We start from the raw sequence: 2179 nt of genomic DNA on the forward strand, positions 1-2179 counted from the left end.
ATAATCTTAGCCGAAGCTTCGCCGACGGTCGACACAAAGATGGCGGAATACACGCGAAACAGTGTTTGTAAAGACGACGCCATTGAAAAAACCATAGTTCACGAGAAAATCAGTGAAGCCAGCCTTCGTGCCGAAATAATAGCCCTACAGGAAAAAATTAAGGCAATGGAGCTACGACATCCCAATACGGACGGAAAATTGGCGCATCCCGAAGAAGTAAAATACCTAATACCGGAATTTTCCGACGGCCTTGGTATCAACCAGTGGTTGAAAACTATTCGGCATAATAGTGAAATTTACAGCTGGCAAGACAGAACGAAATTGCTGTACGCAAGCGGTCGACTAACCGGAGCGGCTCGGGAATGGTTTGATGGTTTCCGCAACACAATAAAAACGTTCGATGAGTTCGCCGAAGAAATAAAAAAGGCATTTCCTGACCAAGCTAATGAAGCTCTGATACATAGTCAGCTAGCGTCGGTGTCTAGGAAGCCAAGTGAATCGTACAATAGCTATGTGTATCGTGTGAATGCACTTGGGAAAAAAGGCAGAGTGAGCGAGGAGGCCATAATCACATACGCCATCAAAGGGCTGTCTCGTGACCCAATCTACAACTGCTTAATCACAAGAGATTACAGTGATATCTATGAGCTAATAGATTTCATCAAACGTCGCGAAACGCATTTTCTGATACGCAAAACCCAAGATACTCGAAACCCATCCTCCTACAGTGCGAATGCTTCGAAGACGAACACAGGCAAAGAGATGGCGACAGAGCGAAACGGACAGAGATGTTACAACTGTTCGGATTTTGGGCATCATGCATCGCAATGTACAAAACCACGTCGTACTCCAGGTTCCTGTTTTAAATGCGGAAGCACAACTCATATCATCCGCAATTGTCCCGAGATCACCAAACATTCACCAACAGTAGCTGCAGTTCAGGATAATGAGGAAGTTGGAGATTTTGAAAAGGATGGAAATATTGTTAAGCTAGATCCCTTCCAAGAGGTGAGTGTTGCTTTTCCAAAGACCAAAGTTTGTGGCACATGGTTTAAGACAACCTGTCTTTTTGATTCTGGCAGTTCTAGGAGTTTTATCAATGAGAGCATCATTCCGGGACAACAATTTGGTATTCCTCAACCGAGTAGATTCCGTGGAATAGGAAACATACAACTAGAAATTCTTGGAAAAATTGAACTACGTATACGCTTTCGAAACGAAATCTTCAATCATATTTTTATTATCTTACCTAAAAATTCCATGTCATTACCCTTGCTAATAGGGAGAGATTTATTATCTGAACTTTTCATTTTTCTTGCTCAATTTCGTAAAACTTATACCATTCCTGAACTGATGAAATTAAATGTGAATAAAACTTTGAATACAATAAAGCCGGTTGTTTTCCAAAAGCTTCAAACTTTGGGTCTATTGCATGATTCGATCAAGAAACCAGTTGGGGTACATAAGGGATTTGTTATGTCTGATTCTAAGAATGCTACAAACTCCGATCTAATTCCAAAACAATGCGAACACGGAAAACAATTTATTGAAACTTTCACTGAAATGTGCGCTATAGACGTTGTAAATGAAACAAGCGTTATAAATATAGGAGAACATTTATCTAAAGGACAACAAAGCGATATGAAGTCAATAATATTTAATAATTACGAAAATTACCCAGAAAAACAAGTTGTGCCAACAACTCACAAAATGCGAATAAGCCTTACTCATAATACCCCTATATTCACAAAACCTAGACGTCTTTCATTTGGCGAAAGGAACAAAGTTAAAGAAATTGTGAAGAAGTTATTGGAAGCTGGTATAGTAAGACCAAGTAACTCACCTTACGCCTCTGCACTTGTTCTAGTTAGGAAGAAAAATGGTGAAATTAGAAAATGTGTCGACTATCGACCATTGAACAAAGTTACTCTCCGAGATAACTACCCACTGCCGCTCATAGAGTCGTGTTTGGAACATTTGGGAAATAAAAAGTGTTTTACCCTTCTGGATTTAAAGAGCGGTTTTCACCAAGTGCAGATGCACGAGGATTCGATTAAGTATACGGCGTTTGTTACTCCAGATGGGCAATATGAGTATACTCGTATGCCCTTTGGGTTAAAAAATGCACCTGCCGAGTTTCAGCGTTTTATAAATACAATATTAAGGAAATTTATTGAAG

At 39.8% G+C, this 2179-nt stretch overlaps 1 protein-coding gene across 1 annotated transcript; it reads left to right on the forward strand.

Moving 5' to 3' along the window:
- Positions 1-1808, forward strand: LOC125761102 (uncharacterized). Its single transcript, XM_049421939.1, has 2 exons — positions 1-1008; positions 1083-1808. Exons 1-2 carry the CDS (start codon positions 40-42, stop codon positions 1086-1088), a joined length of 975 nt encoding a protein of 324 aa, XP_049277896.1. The 5' UTR covers positions 1-39; the 3' UTR covers positions 1089-1808.
- The last annotated feature ends 371 nt before the right edge of the window (positions 1809-2179 follow it).

The sequence above is a fragment of the Anopheles funestus genome, chromosome 2RL (genome assembly GCF_943734845.2).
Source record: "Anopheles funestus chromosome 2RL, idAnoFuneDA-416_04, whole genome shotgun sequence".
NCBI classification, from domain to species: domain Eukaryota; kingdom Metazoa; phylum Arthropoda; class Insecta; order Diptera; family Culicidae; genus Anopheles; species Anopheles funestus.

Excerpts from the sequence above, each read along its gene's own strand:
- LOC125761102 (XM_049421939.1), top strand. The coding sequence starts at position 40 with ATGGCGGAATACACGCGAAACAGTGTTTGTAAAGACGACGCCATTGAA.